The sequence below is a fragment of the Myxocyprinus asiaticus genome, chromosome 44 (genome assembly GCF_019703515.2).
Source record: "Myxocyprinus asiaticus isolate MX2 ecotype Aquarium Trade chromosome 44, UBuf_Myxa_2, whole genome shotgun sequence".
Taxonomy (NCBI): domain Eukaryota; kingdom Metazoa; phylum Chordata; class Actinopteri; order Cypriniformes; family Catostomidae; genus Myxocyprinus; species Myxocyprinus asiaticus.
This window is the reverse complement of record NC_059387.1, coordinates 21,374,558-21,388,377: the sequence shown is the minus strand read 5'-3', so window position 1 is coordinate 21,388,377 and position 13,820 is coordinate 21,374,558. Positions and strand designations below refer to the sequence as shown.

The 13,820-nt window shown below is 50.9% G+C and overlaps 1 protein-coding gene across 1 annotated transcript in view; it reads left to right on the top strand.

Annotated features, from left to right (window-relative positions):
* Positions 1-13,820, top strand: part of vipr1b (vasoactive intestinal peptide receptor 1b) — a 140,021-nt gene that overhangs the window by 42,750 nt on the left and 83,451 nt on the right. Inside the window, exon 2 of the mRNA XM_051687777.1 lies at positions 5,507-5,597. Coding sequence (XP_051543737.1) covers positions 5,507-5,597 — 91 coding nt within the window. The remainder of the gene's footprint in view (positions 1-5,506; positions 5,598-13,820) is intronic.

Here is a 13,820-nt window from a genome sequence, read left to right as displayed (position 1 = left end):
GGCCAGCGCGGCTAGCACTGGGGGCGATTTGGGGACCCCAATGGGACCGCCTCCGCCAGGTATCCCCCGCGGACCTCCCATTCCCCAGCACGCTCGTCTGCCCCGATCGGGCTTCCGGGTGAGTCCGCCGGCTCGTCTCACGGCGAGTTCGACCTCTTATTCGGAGCCCGCGAAAGAGATGAGCTCTCGAGCGCAGCATCGGAGAGCGGGCTCGTCCAGTCGGAAGCCTCAGCTGGGCTCCTCCCTTCGGGGTCGATCGCCCAGTCACAGGCTGACATGGAGATGACGACATGCTTTCCTGGGCAGCCACGAGCGTCGGTTAGAGTGGATTTCACCGCTCTTCCCTGAACCCTCGCGGCTTGGTGATTGGTTCCTGGGCTCGCGGCGCCGCTCAAAGTCACGCCCCGCCCCGTTCCTTTCTTCCCGGAAGTGCATGAATAGCTGACAAGGTCGCGGGAGGCACGTTTTACTGCCCGGTCCCGATCCTTTCAGCTTCCCCGCTCTTACTACCTTCGATGGTGGGGTGGCCAAGGGTTATTCGGCAATCCCCTGGTGGATAAAGGCGCTCGCGGTGCACTGCATGCCTGCAGAGCGCCACCACCTGGCGCGGGTGCCCAAAGCCCCCGTCCAAGGCCTGTAGGTTTATGTCGTTTCTGACGTCCAAGACTTACGGTGCCGCTGGACAAGCCGCCTCCACCCTGCATGCCATGGCTCTCCTGCAAGTCCGCCAAGGTGCTAAAGGAACTGTACGAGGGTAGTTCCGCCCCGGGATTGATGCAGGAATTGCGGTCGGCGACCGACCTCGCTCTCCGAGTGACGGAGGTCACGGCGCGGTCTCTCGGGCGGACGATGGTTGTCCAGCTGATTTGGAGTCGATTCGACAGGCACAGGTGCACCTGTTCGCCTCCCAAGAATCCTCCCCACTGCCCGCTCTGGTATGCCCTGACCGAGGCCTTCCTCGGCATAGATGCGCTGGCACACAGCTGGTCCCCTGGCATTCGCAAATATGCGTTTTCCCCCAGTGAGCCTGCTTGCACAGACCCTGTGCAAGGTCAGGGAGGACGAGGAGAAGGTCATCCTGGTAAGCACCCTACTGGCCCGCCCAGACGTGGTGCTCGGACCTCACGCTCCTCGCGACAGCTCCCCCCGGGCAAATTCCCCTGAGGAAGGACCTTCTTTCTCAGGGAAGGGGCACCATCCGGCACCCACGCCCAGACCTCTGGAATCTCCATGTCTGGCCCCTGGATGGGATGCGGAAGACCTAAGCTGTCTCCCACCTGCGATGGTAGACACGTTCACTCAGGCTAGGGCTCCCTCTATGAGGCGCCTGTATGCCTTTAAGTGGCGTGTGTTCGCTAAATGGTGTTCTTCCCGTCGGGAAGACCCCCAGAGATGCGCAGTCAGATCAGTGCTTTCCTTCCTGCAAGAGAGGTTGGAAGGGAGGCTGTCCCCTTCCACCTTGAAGGTGTACATTGCTGCCATAGCAGCACACCACGACACAGTCGACGGTAAGTCCTTAGGGAAGCATGATCTGATCATCAGGTTCCTAAGAGGCGCCAGGAGGCTGAATCCCTCCAGGCCGCACCTCGTTCCCTCATCGGACCTCTTTAGTTCTTCAGGGTCTACAGAGAGCCCCCTTTGACCTTTGCAGTCAGCCGAGCTTAAGGCACTCTCCTTGAAGACTACCCTCCTGACTGCGCTCACTTCCATCAAGAGGGTAGGTAACCTGCAAGCGTTCTCTGTCAGCGAAACGTGCCTGGAATTCGGTCCGGGCTATTCTCACGTGATCCTTAGACCCCGACCGGGCTATGTGCCCAAGGTTCCCACCACTCCTTTTAGGGACCAGGTGGTGAACCTGCAAGCTCTGCCCCAGGAGGAGGCAGACCCAGCCCTGTCGTTGCTGTGTCTGGTGCATGCTTTACGCATCTATTTGGATCACACGCAGAGCTTTAGGATATCTGAGCAGCTCTTTGTCTGCTTTGGTGCACAACGGAAAGGAAGCGCTGTCTCCAAGCAGAGGATCGCCCACTGGCTCATTGACGCCATAACTATGGCATATCTCGCCCAAAACATGCCGCCTACGAGGCGGGCTACGAGCCCATTCTACCTGTGGTGTAGCGGCTTCTTGGGCCCTGGCCAGAGGTGCCTCTCTAACAGACATTTGCAGAGCAGCGGGCTGGGCAACACCCAACACCTTTGCAAGGTTCTACAACCTCTGGGTGGAACCGGTTTCGTCCCAGGTAGTGGAACGCAACACAAGCGGATAAGCCCGGGATAGCCGGCCGGGTGTATCGCTTGCACATAGCGCCTTCCACCTCCTTTTGAGCTGAAGACGTGCGCTGTTAATTCCCAGTAGTGTTCACAAAAGTTGTTCCCTGGTTGACTTCCTCCGAGCCCTGTGGCAGTCGAGTCTTCGGAGAGACTCGCTGCCGGCCCAGTACACGCGCTAACTAAGAGCCCAGTTCTGGGGTAGGTGCTCCGCATGTGGCGGTTCCCTGTAAGGCTAACCCCATGCGATCTATATCTTCCGCTAATTCATTCCCTGCTGGCAAACTGCATCTTCCTTGGGCAGAGCCCCTCTGCCCCAGTCTCCATGTTGTAGTAACTCCTCCCCCCATTTGGCAGGATCTACCTTGAAGGCTCTCCACATGGTTGGAAAGACCATGTGATGTATTCTTCCACTTAAATATCCCCCCCTCTCTTGGGGCGAGGTGTGGTCTCCGTGGTGTCCTCCCCTTGGGAGGGACACCCCCCGACTAGACCTGGCGGCCCAGTCGGATAATCCCCCTTCTTTTTTAGGGAGTGGAAAAAGAAAAGGGGGAAAGAGGCCACGACTGGGTTAAGCCTGTCTCTGTCTTTGGGTAGTCGACTTGTCCCCAAAAAGGGCCTTTCGACACTCATAACTGTGTTGGGTAGGTTACGTGTCGACCTGGTGTGCTGGCTATGAGGCACACAGCAAGTCTGCCCACCGCACACTGCCAGTTCACGTAACACCATTCAGCCTTGTGGCGTTTTGTATAGGGACCCCTAGTGTCACTACATCGACACCAACGTCGAGTGAGTGACAGATAGGGAACGTCATGGTTACTGGTGTAACCTCCATTCCCTGATGGAGGGAACGAGACGTTGGTCCCTCCTGCCACAACGCTGAACTACCCGCTGAAATGGCCGGACCTTATATCGGCTCCTCAGCGTAAAACCTGAATGAGTGGTTGCATACCAGCTCCTTTTATACCTGTATGTTCGGGGGAGTGGCATGCAAACACCACTCGCCAATTTTCATTGGCCTTTTATCAAAGACCAGAGGTGTCTCGGGCTCCCAAGAGTGACCCCTAGTGTCACTACATCGACACCAACGTCTCGTTCCCTCCATCAGGGAATGGAGGTTACACCAGTAACCATGACGTTTTTCAAACCCATACCCTTCTGCCATTGATTAAACAAACAGATTGTTCCACTCTAAACTCATGCCAAGGACTGAGCCAGTGTTGTTGTGTCAGGCTGGACGGGCCTCTCAGACAGAGCAATTTTATTGCGCTATTGAGACACAGTTTTTACTGTTTTTGAGGAAATCAGTCTATGAATGGTTTGCCAATAGTTGTCTCTGCATAGTAAGCTGGGATAGGAGAATGTATTTTAATATCGAAAAAGTTATTATGGTTTTCAAACGTGCCTAATTTTGTTTTAAAGGTCTCATACAATAGATTTACATGCATCCAAGGTCAAAAAACACTTTAATTTGCTCATAATTTAAATTGCAGCATTACCTTTTTTCCCAGTGTCAAAAACAACTCGTTCAATGATCCATTCTAAAGGATTCATTCTAAACTCCTCCTTTCAGAGAGCCTATTCTGCTCTGATTGGTCAGATGTCCCAGTCTGTTGTGATTGGTCTACCGCTTAGTGTAGTGTTTGAGGGCGGTTCAAAGCTGTTCGTGAGCAGCCAATGAAGACCAGAGGTGTTTTTTTTTTTTACCAAATTATGTTGGTTAGTACAGGAAGTAAGTCTGGAATTACTAACGACTCATTTCAGGTGTTCAGAATTGGTTCTTTCTTTTGGGAGTCAATAACTCCATTTGTCATGCACTTTGATTTTTTGAAACTTTGCAGACTATCACAAACAGCTATATAACACACTACATGAAAGGTAATATTTGAAAAACCATAATAGGTGCTCTTTAATAATAAAGGTGGGTTATAAAGGTTTTTGTAGTACACTGAGTATCAAAAACTAAAACTATTGTTAATTTATGGACATTATATTTGATTTTATTTAGTTTTGCAGTCTTGAAAATGTATTTTAGTTTAGATACATTTTTCAAAGCATGTTAGTTTTTATTTCATTACATCTTCATTTAGTTTTCATTAGATAAATGAAGACATAACTATTTGTGTATAAGGCAAAAAAAAAAATGTAACAATTACAATAAGGTTCAATTTGTTAACATTAGTTAATGCATTAGGTATCATGAACAAACAATTAACATTGTATTTTTTTACAGCATTATTAATATTTGTTAAAGGGATAGTTCACCCAAAAATTATAATTCTCACATAATGTACTCACCTTCATGCCATCCCAGATGTGTTTGATTTTCTTTCTTCTGCAGAACACAAATAATGATTTTTAGAAGAATATTTCAGCTCTGCAGGTCCATACAATGCAAGTGAATGGGTGCCAAAATGTTGATGCTCCAAAAAGCACATAAAGGCATCATAAAGTAATTCATATGACACCAGTGTTTTAATCCATACTATATGATAAGTGTGGGTGAGAAACAGCTTCAAAATGTTGGCACCCATTCACTTGCATTTAATGGACCAAAAGAACTGAGTAATTCTTCTAAAAAAAAAATCTTCATTTGAGTTCAGCAGATGAAAGAAAGTCATACACATCTGGGAAAGCATAAGGGTGAGTAAATGATGAGAGAATTTTCATATACTAGTTAATGAAAATGCAGTTGTTCATTGTTAGTATATGTTATTTAGTGCATTAACTAATGTTAACAAATACAACTTTTGATTTTTATAAATGTTTTAGTAATATGTTTTAACTAACATTAACAAATATTAATATATGCTGTTAAACAATTGTTCATTGTTAGTTCATGTTAACTAATGTTTTTAACTAATGTGAACAAATGGAACCTTAATGTAAATTGTTACCAAAATTCGATATGTAGTGTTTGAGTTTGTGAATTTTTGAAGCACTGCATGATGTAATTCTCAGTAGATCTTTGCTATAATATTTAGCCAAAATAAGCCCCCATGAGGCTAGGTTCCAATCCATAAATATGCATATGAAATGAAAGCCTTACAGGATAAAATCTGACACCTTAAAATAATAGACCATATATTACTGAGAATAATATCTTTGTGAATCACTGAGACGAAAAAGATGGATGCTTTGAAGGCTGAGCTGAAGCGGAACAACTGACTCTTTCTCTTTCTTTCTCTCTCTCTCTCTCTCTCTCTCTCTCTCTCTCTTTCTCTATCTCTTTTAACAGGTTGGTGCTGTTCAGGTGTGTGATGTGGTAAATGAGATTGTGCTGGCAAGAGAGAGATGCGAGAATAAAACAGCAAGAAACGTCACATCAGGTGATTTTCACACAAAATAACTTTGCTACTTGCTATTTTCACAGACAACAAACAATTTTGCATTGATGGGGAAAAGCAGAAATAGCTGCAGATCACTGAGACATTATGTCAGTGCTGCAACAGGACCATAAGCAAAGCCTTTGGCAGATGTATTTACATATAACTCGAATTTGTTTGTGTAGAACAGAATTTGTTTTGGTAATGATCTGATAATATAATACAGAAGTTACATGGAACAATACAAAAAGTCTGACTGTTGTCTAATACTGATTATCAACATATTCATCAATGAGAATGCATCAGGCACATTTTGATAGGTCCTCAAGCATTCTGACAAAACACTAAGATTCAACAGCCATGCTGATTATTTTGGATTTTCAGCAGTGGTTCTAAGAGCCAGTGCACTGTGCATGGAAATCAAGGATCATTCGGAAGATCCTTTGAGGTATGAAGAAGGTTATACATGGCTGACTCATTCTTCATGTCGAAAACATGCATTGGCAATCAGGCATGAAATAAAGTGGAAAGTGGAAGGCAGCTGTAAAAGTCAGACCCCCATCATGGAGAAAGTGGTATGAATGAAAGGGGCTGTTATGCCCACAAGCATTTCATGCAACTGTTTGAAGTTAAAGCCTCATAGAGAGTACCTGTGCTCGAAACACACACTCATAACACATGCACAAATGGTCAAAACACGCCATCGTTTTGCAAAACATTACTGTTTCCATCACCTCAATGCCCATTTTAACTAATGTGAAACTCCATTCCAAATCCACTTCTGCCTAGCGCATAAAATTTTAAGCAAATTTTAATATCAAGCATTTTCATTCAGGATTTCTTATGCACAATTTCAAAATGCATATAAAATAGTTGAAATGAAACCCAGCTAAATTTATTGGTGTAATGTAGAAAAAAATATATAATAACGTGCAAGCATTCATGTTTTGTTCCCAGAATATTTTATGCTGGTCAGTGCTGGTCCAGTACAGCCTTGCTGTTCACCAGAAAAAAACTTACCTGGTAACACTGGTCAATCAGCTTAAACTTTGCTGGTGAATGTGGTTTAGAATGGTAGTCTTGCTGGTTAAGCTAATTAAGCAGCCTGGTGGAGACACCTGCACATCAGCATCCCATGCTGGTGAAGACTTTACATTTATGTCTGTTTCCCCGTTGTGACATATTGGAGCCAAACACCAGTTACTTGCCAAGTAATAACAAATGTATTAATTATTTTTGTTGACAGACATAGGAGAGAAAGGCAAATTCAGTTATAATGATGTTATGCTATGGTTTTCCCTGCTTTTCCCATCTTTCTCTTTTCTCCTTCCTCATCTTTCTTAGTCTCGCTTGGTCTTTCTCATCTTTCTCTGTAGAGCAGTCTTTTCTGAAGAGCAGTATTTCTCTGAAGGAGTACATTTGCAGGATGTATTTAAGCATAACATAGCAGTTTAAAATAACTTCCCCATCACTCATAATGGAAAACGTCATGGTTACTGGTGTAACCTCCATTCCCTGATGGAGGGAACGAGACGTTGGTGTCGATGTAGTGACACTAGGGGTCACTCTTGGGAGCCCGAGACACCTCTGGTCTTTGATAAAAGGCCAATGAAAATTGGCGAGTGGTGTTTGCATGCCACTCCCCCGAACATACGGGTATAAAAGGAGCTGGTATGCAACCACTCATTCAGGTTTTACGCTGAGGAGCCGATATAAGGTCCGGCCATTTCAGCGGGTAGTTCAGCGTTGTGGCAGGAGGGACCAACGTCTTGTTCCCTCCATCAGGGAACGGAGGTTACACCAGTAACCATGACATTCCCTATCTGTCACTCACTCGACGCTGGTGTCGATGTAGTGACACTAGGGGTCCCTATACAAAACGCCACAAGGCTGAACGGTGTTATGTGAACTGGCAGTGTGCAGTGGGCAGACTTGCTGTGTGCCTCATAGCCAGCACACCAGGTCGACACGTAACCTCCCCCAACACAATTATGAGTGTCGAACGGCCCTTTTTGGGACAAGTCGACTACCCAAAGATAGAGACAGGCTTAACCCAGTCGTGGCCTCTTTCCCCCTTCTCTTTTTCCACTCCCTAAAAAAGAAGGGGGAATATCCGACTGGGCCGCCAGGTCTAGTCGGGGGGTGTCCCTCCCAAGGGGAGGACACCGCGGAGACCACACCTCACCCCAAGAGAGGGGGGGGTATTTAAGTGGAAGAATACATCACATGGTCTTTCCAACCATGTGGAGAGCCTTCAAGGTAGATCCTGCCCAATGGGGGGAGGAGTTACTACAGCATGGAGACTGGGGCAGAGGGGCTCTGCCCAAGGAAGACGCAGTTTGCCAGCAGGGAATTAATTAGCGGAAGATATAGATCTCATGGGGTTAGCCTTACAGGGAACCGCCACATGCGGAGCACCTACCCCAGAACCGGGCTCTTAGTTAGCGCTTATACTGGGCCGGCAGCGAGTCTCTCCGAAAACTCGACTGCCACAGGGCTTGGAGGAAGTCAACCAGGGAACAACTTTTGTGAACACTACTGGGAATTAACAGCGCACGTCTTCAGCTCAAAAGGAGGTGGAAGGCGCTATGTGCAAGCGATACACCCAGCCGGCTATCCCGGGCTTATCCGCTTGTGTTGCGTGCCACTACCTGGGATGAAACCGGTTCCACCCAGAGGTTGTAGAACCTTGCAAAGGTGTTGGGTGTTGCCCAGCCCGCTGCTCTGCAAATGTCTGTTAGAGAGGCACCTCTAGCCAGGGCCCAAGAAGCCGCTACACCACGGGTAGAATGGGCTCGTAGTCCTATGGGGGGCGGCATGTTTTGGGCGAGATATGCCATAGTTATGGCGTCAATGAGCCAGTGGGCGATCCTCTGCTTGGAGACAGCGCTTCCTTTCCGTTGTGTACCAAAGCAGACAAAGAGCTGCTCAGAGATTCTAAAGCTCTGCGTGTGATCCAAATAGATGCGTAAAGCGTGCACCGGACACAGCAACGACAGGGCTGGGTCTGCCTCCTCCTGGGGCAGCGCTTGCAGGTTCACCACCTGGTCCCTAAAAGGAGTGGTGGGAACCTTGGGCACATAGCCCGGTCGGGGGTCTCAGGATCACGTGAGAATAGCCCGGACCGAACTCCAGGCACGTTTCGCTGACAGAGAACGCTTGCAGGTTACCTACCCTCTTGATGGAAGTGAGCGCAGTCAGGAGGGTAGTCTTCAAGGAGAGTGCCTTAAGCTCGGCTGACTGCAAAGCTCAAAGGGGGCTCTCTGTAGACCCTGAAGAACTACAGAGGTCCGATGAGGGAACGAGGTGCGGCCTGGAGGGATTCAGCCTCCTGGCGCCTCTTAGGAACCTGATGATCAGATCCTACTTCCCTAAGGCCTTACTGTCGACTGCGTCATGGTGTGCTGCTATGGCAGCAATGTACACCTTCAAGGTGGAAGGGGACAGCCTCCCTTCCAACCTATCTTGTAGGAAGGAAAGCCCTGATCTGACTGCGCATCTCTGGGTTCTTCCCGACGGGAAGAACACCACTTAGCGAACAGACGCCACTTAAAGGCATACAGGCGCCTCATAGAGGGAGCCCTAGCCTGAGTGAACGTGTCTACCATCGCAGGTGGGAGACAGCTTAGGTCTTCCACGTCCCGTCCAGGGGCCAGACATGGAGATTCCAGAGGTCTGGGCGTGGGTGCCGGATGGTGCCCCTTCCCTGAGAAAGAAGGTCCTTCCTCAGGGGAATTTGCCCGGGGGGAGCTGTCGCGAGGAGAGTGAGGTCCGAGCACCACGTCTGTGCGGGCCAGTAGGGTGCTTACCAGGACGACCTTCTCCTCGTCCTCCCTGACCTTGCACAGGGTCTGTGCAAGCAGGCTCACTGGGGGAAAACGCATATTTGCGAATGCCAGGGGACCAGCTGTGTGCCAGCGCGTCTATGCCGAGGCGGGCAGTGGGGAGGATTCTTGGGAGGCGAACAGGTGTACCTGTGCCTGTCGAATCGACTCCAAATCAGCTGGGACCACCTGAAGGTGGAGTCTCCACTCTCCCTTGAGGGTAACCTGTTGTGACGGCGCGTCTGCCGTAGTGTTGAGGTTGCCCGGGATGTGAGTGGCTCGCAGCGACTTGAGGTGCTGCTGACTCCGTTGGAGGAGACGGTGGGCGAGTTGTGACATACAGCAGGAGTGCAGACCGCCTTGGTGGTTGACATATGCTACCGCTGCCGTGCTGTCCGTCCGAACTAGCACGTGCTTGCCCTGGATCAACGGCCGGAACCTCCGCAGGGCGAGCAGAATTGCCAGTAACTCGAGGCAGTTGATGTGCCAACGCAGCCGCAGACACGTCCAGAGGCTGGCGGCTGCGTGCCCATCGCAAACAGCGCCCCAGCCCGTTTTGGAGATGTCTGTCGTGACCACGACGCGCCTGGAGACCAGTTCTAGGGGAACACCTGCTCGTAGAAACGAGAGGTCGGCCCAAGGGCTGAAAAGACGGTGACAGACCGACGTAACGGCCACGCGGTGTCCCGTGGCACCATGCCCGTCTCGGGACTCGAGTCTGGAGCCAGTGCTGAAGCGGCCTCATATGCATCAACCCGAGCGGGGTGGCCACCGCCGAGGATGCCATATGCCCCAGGAGCCTCTGAAAAAGTTTCAGTGGAATCGCTGTTTTCTGTTTGAACGCCTTCAAACAGGCCAGCACCAACTGGGCACGCTCGTTCGTAAGGCACGCCGTCAAGGAGACTGAGACCAACTCCAAACCAAGAAAAGAGATGCTCTGAACCGGGAGGAGCTTGCTCTTTTCCCAGTTGACCCGAAGCCCTAGTCGGCTGAGGTGTGAGAGCACCAGGTCCCTGTGTGTGCACAACACATCTCGAGAGTGAGCTAAGATTAGCCAGTCGTCGAGATAGTTGAGAATGCGAATGCCCACCTCCCTTAAAGGGGCAAGGGCAGCCTCTGCGATCTTCGTAAAGACAGGGACAGACCGAAAGGGAGGACTTGTACTGATACGCCTGACCCTCGAACGCGAACCGCAGGAAGGGTCTGTGTCGAGGAAGGATCGAGACGTGAAAGTACGCATCCTTCGGGTCCACTGCCGCGAACCAATCTTGATTCCGGACACTCGATAGAATGCGTCTTTGCGTCAGCATCTTGAACGGGAGTCTGTGTAAAGCCCGGTTCAGTACTCGCAGGTCCAAGATTGGCCGCAACCCACCGCATTTTTTCGGGACAATGAAGTAGGGGCTGTAAAACCCTTTCTTCATCTCGGCTGGAGGGACAGGTTCTATCGCGTCCTTCCGTAGGAGGGTAGCGATCTCCGCGCAAGGTAGCAGCGTTTTCGTCTTTCACCAAGGTGAAGTGGACACCGCTGAACCTGGGCGGGCACCTGGCGAAGTGAATCGCGCAGCCGAGTCAGACAGTCCGGACCAGCCCTCGTGACGGATTGGAAGGCGCAAGCCATGTGTCCAAGTTCCGCGCAAGGGGGACCAAAGGGACAACGCCATCGGATGTACCGGCAGGTGGGGCCTCGCGGCGGGGCGGAGCTCGAGGTGCCACACCACGTCATGGCCGTTCTGAGTCCGAGGACATCGAAGCACTTACCTGGCTCCTTGTGACCACCCCCAGAACAGCCTGGGATGGGGGAGGAAGAGGCCTGTCCTCGTGACCCGTGGAAACTGTCACATCGGCGGCGAATTTGTGCCACAGCTGGGCGCTCAGGGTGGGAGACCACCGCTGGAGCGCCAACCTGCCAAATGGAGTGGTGGACGGTGGTCGTGATGCCAGCCGTACACACTGGATACGTGACCCAGGGAACAAGGAAACCACTCTTGCTTAGCTCTTGAGTACTGCAGCCACTTGGACATGCAGCGCAATTAAATGCAAAAGGTAACAAAAAGATGAAGATCTGCTTACCAGCTCCAGAGCAGCGGGTTTCGTTGTCCCTGGGTCGCCCGTCTCAAGGGCGCTTTGAAGCCTTTCACGGGTGGCGTCTGCTTCCAGCGGTGGGCTCCACGCCGGGGCCGGGCCGAAGGGGCGGGCTGCGGCGGAGCCGGTGCAGTCACCGCAGGGGGACACCCTTGGCGATGAGTAGATGGGGTGTGGGATCTTAAGCCGTGCCGGGGCAGGATATGCCGGCTAGCATCCATCTACTGCTCTACCATCGAGAACTGCTGGGCAAAGTCCTCGACGGTGTCACCGAATAGGCCCGCCTGGGAAATGGGGGCAGCAAGGAATCGTGTCTTGTCGGCCTCACCCATCTCGACCAGGTTGAGCCAAAGGTGGCGCTCCTGGACCACTAGTGTGGCCATCGTCTGCCCGAGAGACCGCGCCGTGACCTCCGTCACTCGGAGAGCGAGGTCGGTCGCCGAGCGCAGTTCCTGCATCAATCCCGGGGCGGAACTACCCTCGTGCAGTTCCTTTAGCACCTTGGCGGTCTTGCAGGAGAGCCATGGCGTGCAGGGCGGAGGCGGCTTGTCCAGCGGCACCGTAGGCCTTGGCCGTCAGAGACGACGTAAACCTACAGGCCTTGGACGGGGGCTTTGGGCACCCGCGCCAGGTGGCGGCGCTCTACGGGCATAGGTGCACCACGAGCGCCTTTATCCACTGGGGGATTGCCGAATAACCCTTGGCTGCCCCACCATCGAGGGTAGTGAGAGCGGGGAAGCTGAAAAGATCGTGACCGGGCAGTAAAAAGTGCCTCCCGCGACCTTGTCAGCTCTTCATGCACTTCCGGGAAGAAAGGAACGGGGGCGGGGCGTGGCTTTGAGCAGCGCCGCGAGCCCAGGAACCAATCACCGAGCCGTGAGGGTTCAGGGAAGAGCGGTGAATCCACTCTAACCGACGCTCGCGGCTGCCCGGGAAAGCATGTCATCATCTCCGCGTCAGCCTGTGACTGGGCGATCGATCCCGAAGGGAGAAGCCCAGCTGAGTCTTCCGACTGGACGAGCCCGCTCTCTGATGCTGCCCTCGAGAGCTCATCACTTTTGCGGGCTCCGAATAAGAGGTCGAACTCGCCATGACACGAGCCGGCGGACTCACCCGGAAGCCCGATCGGGGCAGACGAGCGTGCTGGGGAATGGGAGGTCCGCAGGGGGATACCCGGCAGAGGCGGTCCCATTGGGGTCCCCAAAATGCCCCCAGTGCTAGACACGCTGGCCTCAAACCTGTGGGTAAAAGGACCAAGGCGGGAGCCTCTGGGGTGGCTCGCTTTCTTACGAAGGCGAGCCGCGACCGCAACGTTGCCATGGACATATTCTCGTAATTAGAACATGACCATCCACGAACACTGTCTCCGCTTGAGCAGTGCCAAGACACGAAAGACAGTGATCGTGACCATTAGAAGGCGAGAGATAACGAGCACAACCAGGAATAACACACAATCGGAAAAGCATCTTTAAAAAGACGCGTCTTTAAAAAGACGTTCCGTGTGTGTGCTCTTTTAGAGAAATATATTCTCTTTTAGAGGGGAAAAATGCTCTTTCAGAAAATATACTCTCTAGTTTTTCTGCCGAAGCGCCCAGGGGCGTTCTCTGCAGTGCACCAGTGCAGAGGGGGGAGAAGCCGCTGAAATGCGCCGTCAGATCCAGCAGAGGTGAATGAACAGTAGTATTCAGCTCAATGAGCATGACCGTTCGGCTCCGAAGAGAAAATCTGAATGAGTGGTTGCATACCAGCTCCTTTTATACCCGTATGTTCGGGGGAGTGGCATGCAAATACCACTCGCAAATTTTCATTGGCCTTTTATCAAAGACCAGAGGTGTCTCGGGCTCCCAAGAGTGACCCCTAGTGTCACTACATCAACACCAACGTCGAGTGAGTGACAGATAGGGAACAACACACTCAACTCATATACAACCTATATAAAGCTTACACAGACAACCTATATAAGGCTTACACATGGCTGTAGGAATGCATACAAGACACATGATGTAAAAGCACATATGCAACCTATAAAATGCTTACATATGCAAGCTTGACTTGCACCAGGCTTTAGACATGCACAACATAACATAAAGACATACATTTAATAATGTAATACAAATGATCAATAATGCTACTAAATTATTATGAATGCTAATAATGATTAATAATACTGGTCAGCATGAAAATTTTAGTCTACACTGGGGACCAGTATCCAAAATACAACATAGAGACCAGCTATAGTGGTCTTTGTAGCAGGGTTCTACATCTCATCAGAATGCTTTTTCATAAACTCTGAGGATAGAGGACATCAACAGAGATA